The sequence below is a fragment of the Rhinatrema bivittatum genome, chromosome 16 (assembly GCF_901001135.1).
Source record: "Rhinatrema bivittatum chromosome 16, aRhiBiv1.1, whole genome shotgun sequence".
Classification (NCBI taxonomy): domain Eukaryota; kingdom Metazoa; phylum Chordata; class Amphibia; order Gymnophiona; family Rhinatrematidae; genus Rhinatrema; species Rhinatrema bivittatum.
The window spans coordinates 17,709,758-17,726,234 of NC_042630.1; the positions used below are offsets into that span (position 1 = coordinate 17,709,758).

The following is a 16,477-nucleotide window of genomic DNA, read 5'->3' on the forward strand; positions in this document are numbered from 1 at the left end:
TTCTGTGTGGTGTGAGCAGAAGGACCTAGATCTGTTCTCCTGCCCCACACAAAAACTGCTTGACTACCTCCTACACCTATTGGAGACTGGTTTAAAGACCAACTCTGTTAGAGTTCATCTTAATGCAATTGGTGCATGCCACCAAGTTGTAGATGGAATGCCCATCACTGTTAAGCCTATAGTTGTTCGTCTCATGCCATCCCTGTTTTAATTGAAGCCTCCCCTAAGGCCTCCCGCTGTGTCTTGGGATCTCAACGTGGTGTTAGCTTAGTTGCTGAAAGCTCGTTTTGAGCCGCTGCGCACTTGTGACCTGAAGTACCTGAAGTGGCAGTCACTTCAATGTACAGGATCAGCTAGCTCCAGCCTTAGTGACTTATCCACTTTATACTAAGTTTTATCATGACAGGTGGTCTTGCATATGCACCCTAATTTCCTGCCTAAGGAGGTGACGAATTTCTATCTTAAGTAGTCAATCGTCCTGCCAATATTCTTTCCCAGCCCCATTCACACCAAGTGAACAAGCACTGCACAGTTTGGACTGCAAGCGAGCCTTAGCCTTCTATCTGGAGTGGACAGAAGCCCACAGACAGTCCACCTAATTTTTTATTTCTTTTGACAAAAATAGATTGGGCGATGCCATTGCCAAACAGACACTAACCAATTGGCTAGCAGATTGTACCTCCTTCTGTTATGCCCAGGTGGGACTGCATCTTGAGGGTCATGTTAAGGCTCATTCTGTTAGAGCCATGGCAGTGTCGGTGTCCCACTTATGAGTAGTTCCCTTGGAGGAGATCTGCAAGGCTATGACGTGGCGTTTTCTCCCCACATTCACATCTCATTACTGTCTGGATAGGGATGGCCAACATGACAGTAGGTTCGACCAGTCTGTCCTTCAGAACCTGTTTGAGGTATAGAACCCAACTCTTCCACCTAGGGCCCATTGTGTGGGTTCAGGCTGTCTCCCCCTCGATTACCAACAGCATTGGTGTTGTTGTAGTCGTCGGTACCTGGTTGGGTTTCTGTTGGTCCCCTTTTGTGTTGGGGAGTAGCCTGTAATTCAACCATGTGTGAGGACTGCCATCCTGCTTGTCCATCTTGCTTACCTGTAACAGGTGTTCTCCGAGTACAGCAGGATGTTAGTCCTCATGAAATCCGCCCGCCACTCCACAGAGTATTTTTATTTTAATTATAATTCTATGTTACAAGACTGGAGAGGGACTCCGCATGGACGTATGGTATAGGGCATGCTGGGCATGCTCAGTGTGTCTAGTCAAAGTTCTATAAACTTTGACATAAGTTTTCCCACATTTGGGTTCCATCTGATGAGGTCACCCATGTGTGAGGACTGTTGTCCTCACACATGGGTGACCTCATGCTGTCCTCAGAGAACACCTTTTACAGGGAAGCAACTCTGCTGGCTGCCCATCCATCCAATTTAAGTAGCCCTTACAATTCCCATCACTCTCTCAGATATCCCCTATGTTTATCCCATGCTTTCTTGAATTCAGATTCTGGGCACTGGCCAGTATAGTCTGGGCTAGCCTCCTGGACAATGCCCCTGTTTCTAAGCAGCTGTTGGGGTGTTCCCTTGCAGCCTGGCTCTGTGTTGTTCCAGTACATACCTGGCATTAAATGTCTTATAGGTACTGTGTACCTGTCTGTACCAGCTAACTTGCAGCATTGTCTGCACAGTCCCCTTTCACACCCCATGTCCTGCCCTCAGGTTAATGTTGCTCTGCAGACTGAGCCATTTGTCCCTGTGTTAAATGCACAGTCCCCTTTCTCACATTCCATGTCCTGCTCCCAGATTAATGTTGCTTTATAGCCAGACACACTACATATAAAGCTCAAAGCTATGCCATTGACTCAGCCTGGTTTTCTGCCGGCAATTACAAGGTTAAGGTTTTTGGCATTTTGTTTCTGGGCGGGGCACCTATCTTCAGTCTTCCAGCTGGGCTCTCCAGGGCAGACAGCCTCGGGCACCCTGTGTGAAAGAGGAGCAAAGGGAGACTTAAATATCCACAGTGCTAAAATCCGAATATAAAGAGAGGTAAGCAGTGGGGGGAGGCTGGGAATGGACGGGGGACAAGTACCACAGTCACACAGGAAATGCCAAGAAAAATGACAGTGCTGGCAGAGGGAAATGTGATCAGTTGTCAAGTCAGCCTGAGAAACTGTAAGGTCAGGGAAGGACTGAATGCATCATCAAAAACCTCCACCCACTCTTAGAGAAGACTGGACGGCTCAGGAAATGGACACCGGGATACAGTTAGTCACTTCCAGGACTGGATGGCTTAGGAGATGGACACAGGAATACAGAGCTTGTCACCTCTAGTACTGGATGCCTCAGGGGATGGGGGATGGGCCCAGGGCCACAGATCCTGTCCCTTCTAGGGCTGGATGGCTCAGGGGATGGGCACAGGGATACGCTTATATAATTAAGAACATGATAAATAAGTTTGTCCTTGTTAGGAAGTTTTTTTTTCCCTCCCAACATGAGATACTCTACAAGGAAAGCAGTTCATTCTGGATACCTGGTGTGGTACCCATCACTGATTCAGCATGGCGTTTGGTTTTGGGCACTGCCAGGCTTCCCTAATGTAAGCAGAGCCTGTGATGTCTCCCTGGAATGCTGATCCTACGTCCCGCATGGGATACTGCCAGCCCTACCTGTTTACATCTCCAGCTCTGACTGTCTGCAGCCCTCAGAGAGCAGAGCAGCTATGGCAATGAACATCAGAGAGCCAGAGAGTAGGTTTATAGACCCTGCATATGTTTGTGTGGATATGTCTTTTTCTGTGTCTGTGTATCTGTTCTTCTATATGGGCATTTCTGTGTGTCTCTGTTGGTATATGTTTCTCTGTATGTCTGAGCATTTTTGTTTGTCTGTATTTCTCCGTGCATATGACTTCTCTGTCTTGAGAATCAGTGTCTCCAAATGGGTTAGGTTTGTGCATACCATGAACCTCCCTCCTAATCCAGGGTATGCTGGGCATGATTTCACATTGACTGCCAGTGCTCTTTGTAATTTTTATGTGGCGACAAAGAGTTTCCTTCTGGGGCCTTGTGTGGTGCAATATGTACAGGCAACATATCAAGGTGTGCTTGGATGTTCTGTTCTAATCAGACCAGTAGCAAACAAGATCAATGGGGCTATTTCTGTATCTTTCTGCCACATTTTCCAGGTCTCTGATTGCATTTCTTGGTGCTTAATGATCTTCATCTCTCTGTAATAATCACCTGAAATTAATACTTCTCTTAAGAAATCCCATTCTTGTGGAGTTTCTCATTTACTACTGTGTGTTTCTTTGCATCTGTATCTCTTTCTGTCTGTGTGCGTGTTGTTGTGACTGTGTACATGTGACTGTCTCTGTGTCTCCAGGTATATTTCTGCTTCTATTTATTTATTTAAAAGAATTTATTACTCACAGTATCCCAGGGTGCTAGGCGAGGAGGAGGAGGAGAAGGAGGGTCCTGTTTATAGATGACACAGAGGGACGCTCCACCAGCTCAGTGTCTGCCGTGCAGCTGCCCTTGAGCTGGACCCTGGCAAGGCTGTTTTGTTTTTTTATCATTTATTTTTATCAGGGGTGGCACAGACAGAGCGTGGGAAGGGCTGGTCCTAGCTGATCTGAGCTGGTAGGAATGAGGGCTGGGAAGAGGTGGGGGTGAATAGGAGAAAGTCTCTACCACAAGAAGCAGTGGCTCAGGTGCACATTGCTAAACCTCAGCAGCCCAGCCACAGAAGCTAGGGGAAAGAGCTATAGAGGGGCTGAAGCAGCAGCAGATTAGGTAGAAGGAAGAGAGGCAGAGAGGGTTTAAGAGAGCAGTTGGGGAGAAACGGGTGGGAAAAGGAGCACAGGGTGGGGGAAAAGGGATGGAGCAGCAGCAGAGGGTGAGAGAGAGGGTAGGGGCAGCAGCAACGGGATCAGGTGGTAACTGGAGCTGTTTTATCCAGAGATACCAGTCTTAATTTGTTTTTTCCAGCATTATGTTGTCTTGCTTTTTTTTTTTTTTTTTTTTTATTATTACTCCATGCCTAGGCTCTGTAATCAGGTTGAGATGTTTGTGTCTATCATATGATTTCAGTTAAAAGACCGAGATAAAAAAGATGCTCTGGGGACAGGGGAAGAAAGAGAGAGGTAGAGACAGCCTGACAAAGACCACCTGTTCCAGGGAGGGAAAGCCTCCTGTTCAGCATGTCAGCCATGGGCTTGATAGTGGCCGAGGAATCTGACATGCCGTAAGGGTGCTGCAGCTGCCAGGTCCTTGGCACCTGGCTCTGCACATGTTCTTGACAACTAGTAGCTGCCAGCAAGGGATTAATACACGGCAGGAGATAGGTCCTGCACTACGAGTGAAGGCAGGCTCTGCTCCCATCTGGGTCCTTCATACGTTGCAGTTACAATATGTTCCTGGAATTTATTAGTGCAAACTTCTAGCTCTGTGACTGATACCGAGGGCCTGATTCACTATGCCAGGGATGACCAACTCTAATCCTCAACAGTAACAAACAGGTCTGGTTTTTAGGATATCCATAATAAATATACATGAGATAAATTTGCATGCACTGTCTCCATTGCATGCAAATCTCCTGCGTATTCATTGTGGATATTCTGAAAACCATGCCTGTGAGGGTGGGAGTTGGTCATCCCTGCACTAAGCTTTTTTTCACATATAAACAGATGTATAAAACTAGTCCAATAAAAGGTATCACCTTCAACATGTTTGATATATAAACACATTATTGGAAAAGCCTTTGTGAATCAGACCTTGTCACTTATCTCCTTATACCTCCTTCCTAAGCCCTAGATCCAGTGGTGTACTAAGGGTGGGGGTGAGGGGAGGGTGGTCCAACCTGGGTGACAACAGGAGGAGGGATGCCATTGCCGCCAGCATATAGGGCGGTCCCACGGCGACACGGAAAAGTGAGGTCCTGCGGAAGAAGAGGCCCTGCGGTGCCGCCGGTGTTTCCCTGCTGCCGGCGGCAAAAGAAGCAGTCCTGCTATGCAGCCAGTAGACGAAGAAAAGGTCCAAAATGTGTGTGAGAGAGCGAACTGGCCTTGTGAGAGTGAATACCAGTGTATGATAGGAGGTGTGTGTGTGTGTGTGTGTGTGTATGAGAGGGTGAGTGTATATGAGTGAATGTGTGTGTGCCTGTATATATATATATGTATATGAGAGGGTGCTTTGTGTGTGTGTGTATCAGAGGGTGCATATCTGTGAGAGGGTGCCTGTGTGCGTAGGGTGGTGGGGTTGAGAGACAGGAAGCATGTGTGTGTGTGTGTGTGAGAGAGAGACAAGAGGAATCGTTTGTGAGAGATACAGAGGAAGTGGGTATGTGTGAGAGACAGACAGGAAACGTGTATGTCTGTTTGACACACACACACACACACACTCAAGCTCCCTCTGTCTTTCACAAACCATGTATGTGTGTGTGAAACAGAGGGAGCATATTTTGTGTTTGTGTATGAGAATGTGCCTGTGTGCGTGGGGTGTATCCCCCAGTCCACGACAATCTCAAGGTGATAGGTATGGAGAGCGGGGGATTTTTAAAATCCTTATTAGTTTTAATTACTGGGTATTATTTGATGTTTGCTGTTTTTGAAATATTTTATTGATGTTTAGGAAATTTTTAAAAATTTGTACAGAAGCTTCTAATTATTGAATATTATTCTATTCATCAGCTGTTTTGAAATTTATATTTTTTTAGCATGTTTTTACTATTCTGATTGATTTATATTTCTTGATTATATTGTTTTGAGGAATAGCGATTTTCTGCTTTTCCATTGTTGCACTGCATACAGAATCTGGCTTGTGGTTTCCAGTTCAGTTTTTGTCTGCATGTGTGTATGGGTGTTAGCGTGTAAGAGAGAGAGAGAGAGACAGAGGAAGCATGTGTGTGTGTTAGCATGTGAGAAGGTGAGGAGAGAGGAAGCATGTCTGAGTGTGTTTGTAAGGGAGGCACAGAGGAAGTGTGTGTGTGTGTCTCTCACACATACATGCTTCCTCTGTCTCGCACCAAGCATGTATGTGTGTGTGTGTGTGTGTGTGTGTGTGTGTGTGAGAGAGAGAGAGAGAGGGAGCATGAATGTCCGCAGTATACGACAATCTTAGAATGACAGATATGGAGAGCGGGAGATTTTTTAAATCCTTATTTTAATTATTGAGTGTTATTTGATGAGCTTGCCCTTTTTAAATATTTTATCGATGGTTAGGAAATTTTAAAATTATATATTGGGGGAGGGGGCTGCCAAAGGAACTATCTGCCCCAGGTGCCAAATACTTTAGGTACGCCACTGACGCTGTGGGTGACTTTGGGCCTCCACTTGTAGTTATCTTTTTTCTTTAAAGGAAAAAAGCAGCTTCCGGCTCTCTTCTCCCCCTTAAAAGGTTAAATTACAACATCAACATGAAGCACTGACAAGTCTATGCTAGAGTCTGGGAATTTTCAATACAATGTACTTTTCTGTTCAGTTCTCAGGCTCCCATGAAACTGCAGGAGAGAAACAAATTTGAGGATGGATGAAGCTAAAACAGAAAGAATGAGAAGAGAAATAAGGGCAGAAAGCTAGAAAACTTCAGTAGAGGAAAAGAAAGAGAAGAAAAAAGAAAAGAAAAATAATACAGAAAGGCACCAAAAAAGAGAAAAGAAGGGGAAAAAATTGGGTTAGAGGAAAAAGAAAGGAAAGGTGAAAAGAAGAAAAAGCAAAGACAAAGTAGAATGGAAGAAAGACAACACCAGAGCAAGGCAGAGTGAGAGAGTCAGGAGAAAAGAAATAACAATGTCATTCAGCAGTTCCCATCTGGTGAAGAGGATAAAGAACTCACCTGCCATTCTTCGCCAGAGATTCTCCCAGGGCAGAATTTCACAGCTCTCACATGGAGACCCTCTCTTCAAGGTGCAGTATCTGGGGGTGGAACAGATTTACTCCCTGCAGGTGGAGCAGACGCAGGAGGTCGTGGCTCACCTATTGGCCAGCTGGCCAGGGATGGCAGGCATAGCCCAGCATGCCTTGGTGGTTCGCCCACGCTACCTGGAGGTGAAGGAGATTGCCACCGGCCGCCAAATCACCAAGACATACCTGCGCGACGTAGCCTGCTGTGCAGCAGACTCCCAGAAGGCCAATGTTTTCCTTTACGTGTGCAAGCACCGTGGCCAGCTCCAGTGCCGAGCCTTTCTCTGCAAGAGCGCCAAGAAGGCCAGATTGATCACCGAATGCCTGGCCCAATCCTTCCAGAAAGCCTTCAGTGAGGGAGGAACAGTTCTGCATGAAGAGCCTCCATCGCAGAGTTCTGCAGAGGCAGGAGGACAGGAAGAGCAGGGAGGTATGGCTGTACTGAGACTCTGCCCCCACTCCCAAACACACATACATTAGAAATCCCAGTGGAAATTCAGGTGCTCATGTAACTGGGTATGTCTGGCAGGCTTACGCACTCCTGGTGTTGCAGCTGGGTCAGTGTTGGTGGGGTGCTATTCAAAAAGACCATGGAACAGTCATGCTAGTATTGGTGTCTGTTTGAATTATTATAAAGCTTTATGGTTAGGCATGGGAAGGAAGGGGTCCAGGGATGAACTAAATAAGGGATACTGTATGATCATCTACCTAAGAAAGTGGAGGAGCAAGATGAGAAAAACTGTCCTGAATATAGATTGATATCATACAGGAGGGTCCACATACTGTAAGGCTGGCAGCTAGGATTGATCCTTGGCAGTGTAGACGGGAATATCTGGGCAAACTACATAGATCTATTGATCTTTTTCTGCCATCACCTACTATGTTACTTTGCCGATGCATCTCCATCCTGCTCTACAGCACTCCCTGCTAGTCTAATGCTGTGTAAAACTTTTTCTCACAGGTCAAGCAGGATAGTAGTCCTCACATATGGGTGACATCACAGGATGGAGCCCAATCACGGAACACTTTTGTCAAAGTTTCTAGAACTTTGACTGGCACCTACTGGGCATGCCTAGGATGGCACTAACCCTGCAACCAACAGGGGTCTCCCTTCAGTCTTCTTTTTTCCGCGCAGCAGTAGCCACGCAGTTTAAGGAGCTCCACAGAGATTCCTGACAGGAGTTTTCCTCACGGAATTACTATAAAACTTTCTACCCCCCACAGAGGTCCCCCGTTTTCATTTTTACGTCCACGGTGGTCCGGTAAGGTTTTTACCTGATTCCGGTCGATTCCCGGCGAGTTTGGCCACGGCCTACTGGCCGTCGACCGCACCACGGCTAAATTTTTTCACAGGCCATGGCGTCGGGGTTCCGTCGATGCCCGGACTGCACCCATACAATGTCCATTACTGACCCTTACCGGGTATGTGTAATGTGTCTGGGTAGCGAGCATGATGTCCTTACTTGCACCAAATGTGCCCTTATGACACCTAAAGGTCGCAAGGCTAGAATGGAGAAAATGGAACTTCTTTTTCGGTCAAAAACCCTGACGCAGTCCATAGCATCAACGTCATCTGAACCGACACCATCTACGTCGCACCATCATCGGGCACCAGCCGGTGTCCGACCAGCATCAACGACTCCACAGCCAACGACACCCTCTGTTCCCCCTCATGAAAAGGACAGATGTGACCGTCGAGAAAAGCATTGGCATCGACATCGCAGGTCTCATACCGTCGACACAGGCAAGGTCTCGACGTCTTCGTCTGAGCCGCCATCGAAGAAAGTCCGTTCAGAAAAGGCACCGTCCCTATCTGGTTCAGGGTCACCGAGGCAACCTTCACCGAGACTGGTGATAAGAGCCGTGATTCTACCTCCAACGGTGGGCCCTCCGGCTACGCCTCCGGCATCAGGGCTCCATGCTCCAGGTTTCCGGGAGGAACTGGATCAGATGATTCAGGAGGCCATCGGCAGAGCGATGCAAGGCTTCAAGGTTCCATTGACGCCGAAACCGGTACCGATGCCTGAACCTGTAGCCGATCCCATTCCAGTAGCGCTAGCACCGTTACTCATGAGAATGGAAGCACTGATCGCTGCTTTTCCTCCGATGGATCCGACAACTCCAATGGACCCGGTGCCTTCCTCTCCGATTCCTCTTTCATCGGCAGACGAAGGAGAAACACCGTTCCTTCCGCCATTGGGAGTCCTTCCGATGCCTAGGTCATCGGTTTCACCGATTGCATCTTTGTTTCCATCGATTGCATCTTTGTTTCCATCGGTGCCACCATCCCGTTCATCGATGCCCTCGGTGCCACCAGTGACACCATCGATGCCTTCGGTGCCTCGTCCAGGACCTTCAGGTATACCAATTTTTCGTCCCTCCAAGGATGCTGGCAGTGCTGGAGATGATCCCTACGATACCTGGACTGACGATTCATCCCAGGATACAGATGACTTGCCATCGCCAGCCTCTCCTGCTGAAAGCAGGAAGCTTTCTCAACCAGAGGACTTGTCCTTCATTAATTTTGTGAAGGAAATGGCTGAAGTGGTTCCTTTTGAACTTCAGACCGAAGAAGATGATAGACATCAGATGATGGAGCTTCTTCAATTTTTAGATGCTCCTAAAGAACTAACATCTATTCCCATCCATGATGTCCTCCTGGATCTTCTGCAAAGAAATTGGGAACATCCTGGTTCTGTGGCACCAGTCAATCGGAAAGCTGACACTACATACCTAGTCCAGTCAACTTCTGGTTTCCAGAAGTCCCAATTGGACCACCATTCAGTGGTTGTTGAGTCAGCCCAAAAGAAAGCCCGAAAATCCAAGCCTCATTCTTCCTATCCTCCAGGAAAGGAATAAAAATTCCTGGATGCTATAGGTCGCCGTATCTTTCAAGGGGCAATGCTTATATCCCACATCGCCTCTTATCAACTTTATATGACCCAGTACAACAGGGTCCACTTTAAACAAATACAGGACTTTGCTGAGTCCATACCTCAACAGTCTCAAGACCAATTGCATGCCCTAGCTCAAAAGGGTTTAGAAGAGGGCAAGCATGAGGATAAGATCTGCTTATGACGATTTTGACACCACTTCCAGGGTTTCAGCAACAGCCATTTCTGCAAGGCGATGGTCCTGGCTAAAGTCGTCCAACCTACGATCTGAGGTCCAGGATAGACTATCTGATTTGCCTTGCACTGGAGATAATCTTTTTGGTGAGCAAATACAAAAGACAGTGGCACAATTCAAGGCTCACCATGAGACTCTTCACCAACTCTCCTTGATACCTTCTGAATATCCTGCTAAACAAACATACAGAAAGGAGCCCAAGAAATCCTTTTACCGCCAAAGGAAATATTATCCTCCTTCGTCCAAAGGTCGCTCTACTAAGCCTTACCAGAAAGGCCAGTCCAGGCAACCTCGCAGGCAAAAGCCGCAAACAACTCCTCAACCAGGTCCAGCATCTGGTTTTTGACTTTTTTCTAGAGAGCAGCATTCAGACTCCACTAAGGCATGTACCAGTGGGAGGCCGATTGTGCCACTTCAGCTACATCTGGCACTCAGTCACCACAGACAGGGTCAATAACTCAAGGTTATCATCTCAACTTTCTTGCCATTCCACCAAACTCCCCACCTTGGCTGACATGGGGAACATCAGACCATTCACCGCTCCTGGAACAGGAGATTTCCCTCCTCCTCCAGTCCAGAGCAATAGAACCAGTGCCCTACTCCCAACAGGGCCTCGGATTCCACTCTCGGTATTTTCTAATCCCAAAAAAGTCAGGTGGCGTTCTCCCGATACTAGATACCCACCCCCCCCCCCCAGCCCTATCTAAAAAAAACCCTACCTTTGTTCAAAAAGTTATGCCTGCCTGAGGCAGGTGTAACTCGTGCACGATTCCCCGGCCCGGGAGCGGTTTCAGAGGCCTCGGCCACGCCCCCGAGCTGGAACCACACCCACAGCCCCACCCCACATCCCCCCCCCCCCCCCAGGAAAGCCCTGGGGCTTGCACGTGCCGCCAAGCCTATTCAACATAGGCTCGGCCTGCGCAGGGGGAGCTTGGGGCAGGTTTTTGGGGAGTACACACGTATCTTACGCGCGTACCCCTTTGAAAATCTGCCCCTTAATGTGCAGTGTTTATTCAGTTTCAGGATTTTTGAGATGAGGAACTTTTACACCGACCTCAATTTGGGTTTCAGGGATCATGGAAGTGAAACTTTTTGTCTCACCTTTTGATCCATGAGGGAAAGATGCTGGACCAGGGAAAGTTAATACTAGCAGTGTTTTTAGATTTATCTTCAGCCTTTGACAACTTAAATCATACACTGCTTTTGTATGAATTACATGAAGAAGAGCAGGGGCTTAGCTCTTTCAATGGTTTCAGAATTTCTTTTATTTATTTATTTATTTAGAATTTTTATATACCGACATTCTCGATACACATATCGAATCAGGTCGGTTTCCATAGAACAAAACAGTCGCTGTTAAGGCGTTACATAGAACAGGGTTTTTTAGAACATGAGAACGTAGATATTAAACAAAGATTCTGAACATAAGAACGTGACTATTAAATAAATATCAATAACTTGTCAAACAGTTTTTAAAAGCCGTAAGAAAATATATTTATTTATTTATTTAAAGTCTCTTCTATACCGATAGCCGTTCGCACATCGTATCGGTTTACATAAAACAAATAACTTTTGGGCAGGGCCCTTACAATTAACAACCGAATACAATTAACAGGAAGTATGGATAATACTGATAAGCATAACAATATATTAATATATACAACAACTATAATATAATAACAATGTACAGGATCCACAATGTACAGGATCTACAATAAATAGTGAACTAATTGAATGTATCAGGTAGCAGTGTACAAAGTTGAATGGTAAGATCTGAGCATAACACGAGCTGGTGAGCTAGAGCATCTACAGTGCTCTACAGTGATCTACAGTGGTGACTTTCGTAACCTTTTGTCTAAAAGGTCCCAACCAGTGCCATAGACTATCAGTATCAAGAACTTTTTTTTATCTTCATTATTAGTCAGGGTGTTCATTCAGTTCATTTGTCTGTTGTTGGCTTCTCTGAAAATGGGATTCAGTTTATGCTGTCAATAATGAGCCTCTCTTCTCATTTCATTAGGATGACTCTGGGATCCACCTGTTAGGTTCTTGTTTATCCATTGCATAGCACTGGTTGAAGGAAAATTATTTAATGCTAAATTTAGAAAAAGCGGAGGCAATTTTATGGAGTTGCTGACCCAGCTAAAGAGTAGGAGCAGAGATCCCTTTATAATCTGCAGTGCAGAACCTTAGAGTCTTGCCTGTTCATCAGTTTATAATGAAGATCCAGATACAGCTTTGGCACAAACGGACCTTTTCGCATTAAAATCTGTTGCTGCTTAAAACTATCATTGGCACCCTCTGATCTCCACGCCATGGTCCAAGCCCTTATACTACGTGGCTCAATTATAGTAATGTTGATTATATTGGACTGCCTGGAAAATTGTTACAGGTTCTTCAGTCAGTACAGAACACAGCCACTCGGATGATTGCTGAAGTGCCATATCATTTCTTTATTTAAAAATATATATACAAATCCCTTTCCAGATTTCAACAAGTTGCCCATCATTTCCATATTACCTCTGCTTTAATTAGTTTCCATTGGCTGCCAATTCAGTGGCACTTGAAATATAAATTAATGACCCTAATCTTTCAGGGAATTCATGATACAGGATCTACAGCAGGGGTGGAGAATTCCACTCCATGAGAGCCACGAGCAGGTTTACTTTGTAGGATAACCCTAATAAATATTCATGAAATAGATTTGTATATAATTGAGGCAGTGTGAATGCAAATCTCATATGCATATTCATTAGGGTGATGCTGAAAACTTGACCAGTTTGTGGCACTTGAAGACCGGAGATGCCCAATCTTGCAAATTACATTCTTGCAAGAAGGCTGAAATCTGAAGATAAAAGGATACGCATTGTCCATACGATATGCCAGATCTGTTTAATTGATATTAGAGCAAGGATTTTTTCATCTGCTAGACCAATTTTATGGAACTCATTAGCTTTAGATTTACAACTTAAATGATTATTTGATCTTTAGGCTTTCAACAAGCCTTCCAGCAGCCACATATCTGATCTATGTACATGGTGCTAGGTTGTATTTTTATTTGGTAGTTATATGTTGTATGAATCATGTTATGTTGTTATTGTTTATAGTTATTGGATGTTTTATTAAAAGTGTGTTTTGTTACCTATGAACAAAATTGGAATTAGCAGGATATAAATATTTTAAAATAAATAAGCACTGTGCATTGCGATGTAGAAGGTCCAATTTGATCGTCGGCTCAGATCTCATACTCCCTGCGTCAGCCAGGGCTGGGGATGCTGCACAGGTTGCATTCATAGCACCCATGAGGGGACGGGGGAAGGGAGTCATAGTCCTTGCCTAAGGGTGACATCTGGTGGACAAATTTAGGGGTCACGATTGCTGGTATCCAGAAGGAGCCTTAGTGCATGGCACGCAGCCCAGGACCATCACTGTAACAAGTGAATAAAACGTAAATTGGGAGGGTAATATAAAAATAGGGTGGGTGGGGGGGGGAAATCTCCAGCTAGTTGTCAATGTAGGCTGATGATGCCCTGATTCTGACAGAGCTAGAAGACAAAAGGAGCAGGAGGAATCTGCCAGGTCAAAAAAAAGAGTCATACAGGATCAGAGCCCCCTTTACATCAGCTCACCTTATATTAAGAATAAGCCCAACTGCCCTTGCTGCCTCGCCTTCATGAGTTTCATGCCTGCTTCGTTCTACAGATGGAGAGTCAGAAGAGGAGGTAGATCTCAACCCATGCGAAGAGATAAGCGATGAGGAGGTGGAGACAGAAACAGGCACAGCCACAGCCTTCCACCACTGTATCACGGCCTCCGTAGCCACATGCAGTCGCAGTTTCCCTGAGAGAGAAATGGAGACCCAGGAACTACTGCAGCAGCAGGGGAGAGGGCAGCCTGCTGCTGCAGACTCTATCCATGCTGAACTCAACCCGGCAAGATGAGAGTGCCGGGGGGGGGGGCAGATGGAGCCTTTAGGCCAGGAGACTTAAACATTATTTGTGATAGGAGGCTTGATCTGTGGCAGGAAGGAATCTATAGCCCCAGAAGCTCTGTTTGGAAGAGGAATCGTCGGTTCTTGGCAGCACTCAAAAGATGACTCCTTACCTCCTGAATACTGCAACCCCGTTGTAATATGCGAGTAAAAGATGTGCACTGAACTTCATTGTACATTTTCTTTACTCGCACACTACAAAAAAGTATCAACTCCTGAAGCAATAAAGTAATGGTATACTGATACATGAGTTAAAAACAACACACACACCTACTCGTTAGCACACACAAACCTGCTTGTTAGCACATACAAAACTTGGTTTCTGTGCATTGTATGCAGGAAATGTGCACAAAGCATGTTTTACGTGCAGAAAACATGATTTGAGAAGAAATTGCTAGGTACAGGACCCCGGCACCACCAACTCCAACTTCAGGCCCATAGACTAACACTAGCCCCAAGAATTTTACCCCACTTCAGCCCAGGAGTTACATTTCCATTCTTAAGAAAGAATGAGTAAGGCCTAACTCAAATACTTTGATTAAGATGGGATTTGTTCAGAGGGGTGCTAGTATGTGTGCACATTTTTATTCATAGTTGTGTACATATTTTTTGTGTAGAAATTAATCTTTGAGTTTAGAGCAGCTTTAAGCAAAAATATGTCTCCTAGCAGTGGCGTAGATATAGCCAGGGCCAGATTTAAGATCATGGCACCCATAGGCAGAAGATCAAGGATGGGGGGAGTTTGAGACCAGCAGGGAGTGTCCTAGTTTTTGGATGCTGACAGACTGGCACCTAAGGCATATGACGATGTTTCTGTTCCTAAATCTGGCCCTGTGTGCAGCTCATGTGCATGTAACCTTCCTGTTGGTTCAGTGTTAGCCCAGCACATGAGTTACCAAGTGTAGAGGGCCAAACAAACCAAAGAATGCTGAGACTCAATATAGTGGAAATAAAATAGAGATAAAGAATTGTTATCCCCATCCCAAGGCTGGTGTGAGTTAGGCAACAGTATCCCCACAAGCCTTCAGTACAAATGTCATACTTCCATCTGGCTAACTAATACCACCCCTACCATGGTTCCTATGAAATCTCACATAGGAGGAGAAGCTCTAGGCCATGCCAGGATCAGGACAGAATACTAGCCCTGTCCATGGCATTCCCTTTCTAACAGAAAGCCTGTGAGGGAGAAGGTGGGAGCTCACCATCTCTATGCTCGGGGGAGAGAGGAGCAGGTTTTGCTACCAGAAAGTCTTGTGTGGAGGGCAGCAATTATTGTGTAGTGGAAGGGGTGGGAGAGGAGTGTTTCTCAAGCTCGTCCTTAAGCACCATATTACCCTGGTGGCTTTTCCGGATATTCACACTGACTATGTATGAAAGAAATGTAAGGCAAGAAATCTTGGACAGAGTATTAATGGAGCAATTTCAGCTTGCATAAAGAGAATGTACCCAACGTGTTGATGGAAAGGAAGAAAGGAAATAAAATCATACTTTGTGCAGTACAGGCCACCATTGTTAGTGGATGTGGGGTGGAGTAGGAATCGGAACTAAAGGAAAAATGGCACAAGAGTAAAACTGAAAAATAAAGGGACAGATGAAACTAGGAATACTCAAACTATGAGAACATTAAGGGTTAGCAGGTAAAATTGCAAATGGGGAAGAAACTGCTGCAGGCACCAGCTCCACCTTGGAACTAAAGGCAGGCAGCTGTGAGGGGGTTAAATATATTTATATATGCTAACTCACATTTATGTAGGTTTGTACAGGGGAAATTAAGGACAAACAGGCTCTTGTTGCATCTAGAAAAGCATATACATTACAACTAAGAAATTGGGTTCCCCAGCATTAAAAAAAAGGGGAGGACTCGGTCTGTCTGGCTTCTAAATAAAATCCATAAGAGTTGCCACATAAAGCTTTTCATCCTTCCCTTCCAAGACCCAGGCTAAGTTCAGGAAATCAAACAAGAGCAGAGAGCTTTAAGCTTCAACAGCTTTCTTTTTAAAAGGTTGTAAGTAAAAGGCTGGTCAGAGGAGGAAAGAGGTTTCTCAGGAATTTAAAATTTCCAGCATCCCTTCTGTATTCAAATGTATAGCTGTAGCAGCAGATAGCTGTGGAAAATGAATAAACCTCAATGTACAACACTCAACTATGTCCTCCAGTCTTTCCTTTTAATCAAGCAATAGTTTTCCTCTAATTTCCTTCACTGGTCTTAGCTCCAAACAATTTTAAACTCCCACTTTAGCTGCCAATAATGCAAAAAGTTTGGATAGAATTTTGAATTTGAGAAGCTTGCATTTGAAAAAAGGTCTTTTTCTAACCAATATTTTGTTTATAGTCTGAGATTCCACCTTTTACCAAAAATGGCCTCAAGGAGGATTACAATCATTTTAAATCAGCAATTGCAACTGAAATAAGTTTACAGAAGTGATCAAGATCTCAGTAGGGTAAATAACTTCAAGTC

At 45.2% G+C, this 16,477-nt stretch overlaps 1 protein-coding gene across 1 annotated transcript; it reads left to right on the forward strand.

Annotated features, from left to right (window-relative positions):
• Positions 1-1,932: 1,932 nt before the first annotated feature.
• LOC115078256 lies at positions 1,933-16,157 on the forward strand. The gene is made up of 3 exons (XM_029581058.1): positions 1,933-2,050; positions 6,478-7,329; positions 13,731-16,157. Exons 2-3 carry the CDS (start codon positions 6,786-6,788, stop codon positions 13,967-13,969), a joined length of 783 nt encoding a protein of 260 aa, XP_029436918.1. The 5' UTR covers positions 1,933-2,050; positions 6,478-6,785; the 3' UTR covers positions 13,970-16,157.
• Positions 16,158-16,477: the final 320 nt, after the last annotated feature.